Source organism: Zerene cesonia, chromosome 16 (genome assembly GCF_012273895.1).
Source record: "Zerene cesonia ecotype Mississippi chromosome 16, Zerene_cesonia_1.1, whole genome shotgun sequence".
Taxonomy (NCBI): domain Eukaryota; kingdom Metazoa; phylum Arthropoda; class Insecta; order Lepidoptera; family Pieridae; genus Zerene; species Zerene cesonia.
Window position 1 is genome coordinate 9,171,067 of NC_052117.1, and position 2,582 is coordinate 9,173,648.

Here is a 2,582-nt window from a genome sequence, read left to right on the forward strand (position 1 = left end):
CCCGCCGCGCCCTCCCCCGCCGCCGCCGCGCCGGCACCGCGCTCGGCGTCCGACGAGCCGGCGGCGGGCGCGAGCGGGGCGGCGCGCGCGGGCGCGGGGGCGGGCGCGGCGGCCACGCTGCGCTCTCGCCGGAAGCGAGAAAATATTTTGCGCACGAGGTGATCCTGCGCCTGTTCGAGCTGCGGCTCGCGTTTCCGTCGTTCCATCAGTTCTCGCTCTCGACGCACGTCTGCCACCTGAGGATTTCAAATATTCAATATCGATTTCCACGCTGTAGATACCTACTGAAAAAATGTATCTGATTCGAGATAAACGACACAAATCTCTCACACAGTGGTATGCCATGTAGTTTAGTTAATCACACTAATATAATAAATTTGAAAGTTTATTTGTTTGGATGCTTGTCCGGCAATCACGCTGAAACTACTGAATGGATTTTGATGAAATTGGGTATGGAGACGGAGTATGAGCTAACTTGGGTGATAGGATACTTTTTATCCTTATTAAATGGTCCTTTGGAACAAAACAGGAATGTTGATATACGGGCGGAGCCGGGACGAGCGTCTAGTACTCAATAAGTGTAATAATAGCGGTGTCGTGGAAAAATATAATCGAAATTTGTAAAGACACAATTCAAACACCATTAAAACGAAAGAACAAATGCAAAATCGTAAAGAAATATATCAGACCTTTCGGAAAATGAGTCGATGGCGCAGGTTATAGGTGAGAGTGAGGTTGCGCGCGAAGCTGTTGGCGAAGGCCTGGTAGAAGTCGAGCACCTCGAGCAGGCGGTCGCGCTTGATGGTGTGCAGGTCGCAGTACGTGAGCGCGCGCACGTTGGCGGCCGACTGCCCCACCGCGCTGTCCTTCCAGAACGAGTCGCCGAACACGTCGCCCTTGCCTGCCGGACACGCCACGAGCGTCAGCGCCACGCACGCCTGTCCCGAGTCACACTCATGTGTATGCGGGAAAAACTTACGGTGAAACATTTGTTCGTATTGAGTATAAGTTATTAACAGACCCGATCAAAGGATTGTAGATAATCTTGAGATCCCAGCAGACTTCCAAACATCGTATGACGTAAAGTTTTTTCGAGTCATTCACATAGAGTAATGTTTGGAGTACTTAAAACACACTTAATTTCGTTATTATACAGCGTGATAGGGAACTAATTGAGAGCCTGGGTTACTCATGAAATACCTGATTAAACCAGTCGGCTACGATGTAAACATGATCTCTAAAAATGCCTTGGATTCAATAGGTACTCAGTAAGTCGCCGCCTCGCAGCGCAGCGGGGCTCACCAAGTATGGCGACCACCTCATCGTCCTGGATGACCTCGAGGCTGCCAGTGACGATGAAGCAGAGCGAGTCGATGGACTCGCCGGTGTGGTACAGCAGGTCGCCGGGCGCCGAGTGCGACATGTGGAAGTGCATGGCCAGCGCGCGCAAGCAGCCGTCCGACGCCAGCCGGAACGCGGGGTGCTCGTTGAACACCTTGCGGTTCAGGTGCACGCAGATGTCTGCCTTCATATCTTTGGGGCAGTAGTTCAGCACCTGCGTTCACAGATATGTGGTGAAATAATCTACTACCGACGACGTTAAACTCCAAATTCTTCAAAAATAACTTCAAATAATCATAAATACTCGCTATAAGAGTTTCAAAACCGACTTCTTATATTTTGAACAATTTTTCTTTAACATTTTGTTCTTTAAAATCCATCGAGATTCATAACTAACCTTGTCCGTGTCGAGGCCCTTGGTCATGGCCCATGTGGAGACGACGTAGTCCATGACGCGCTCACTCAGCGCTTTGGGAACCTCGTGCAGCTTCATGAACTCGCGCACGTTGTTGAGCATGTCGTGGTACTTGGCCGTCGCCGAAGTCATCTGCTGGATGATGGTCGTCACGTGTCCGAATATTGTCGCGTACAGCAGGGCTGCCGATGTCGAAAATCTACTCCGTTAACTCCGTACATTCTGAAGCACAGCTCAAATATCGAAGAAAAAGTGAAGGGGAAAAAGATTTTCCCTTAACTTTTTCATTTTTAACGCTATTTTAAGAGAATTTACTTCATTCAACGCGAGCACTCGTGAATCGACACAATGACGTTATTCTTTCTTAATAGGAGTCACGCCGCAAGTCCCTGACGCTCTCGATTTTAGTTTTATTTGTTACGTGATCTCTGCAATGCACATTACAAATGATCGACAGATCCAATGGGTGCGATATGTTCACAGTTTACAGAGCGGCAGGATCTCGGCCGCGGACTGTGCGACGCTTCGTGGGCCTGCACGGGGGAGGGCGGGTGCGTGGCTGGAGTACTGAGAGGATACCAAATGAAAAACACTACTATTAACGGTGCAAGCCAATTTATTCTATTAAAATAAAATAATAAAACTGTTTCAATTATAGACAACCCTGTAATATGAAAACTATTTTTTTTTCTTTCATGAAATAGAGGCTTGATTAATTATTAAAAAGTTTAGAGTGTAGTTAGTAAATAAAAAAAAAAAAAATTCACATATTCTTGGTTGTCTAGATGAAATAAAATAATTAATATCTAATAATGATAAAGTAAAC

At 47.1% G+C, this 2,582-nt stretch overlaps 1 protein-coding gene across 1 annotated transcript in view; it reads right to left on the reverse strand.

Annotated features, from left to right (window-relative positions):
- Window positions 1-2,582, reverse strand: part of LOC119833085 (potassium voltage-gated channel protein eag-like) — a 44,505-nt gene that overhangs the window by 745 nt on the left and 41,178 nt on the right. The window contains exons 2-5 of the mRNA XM_038356958.1: window positions 1,739-1,938; window positions 1,303-1,555; window positions 690-901; window positions 11-236 (exon numbers count right to left, since the gene is read on the reverse strand). Coding sequence (XP_038212886.1) covers window positions 11-236; window positions 690-901; window positions 1,303-1,555; window positions 1,739-1,938 — 891 coding nt within the window. The remainder of the gene's footprint in view (window positions 1-10; window positions 237-689; window positions 902-1,302; window positions 1,556-1,738; window positions 1,939-2,582) is intronic.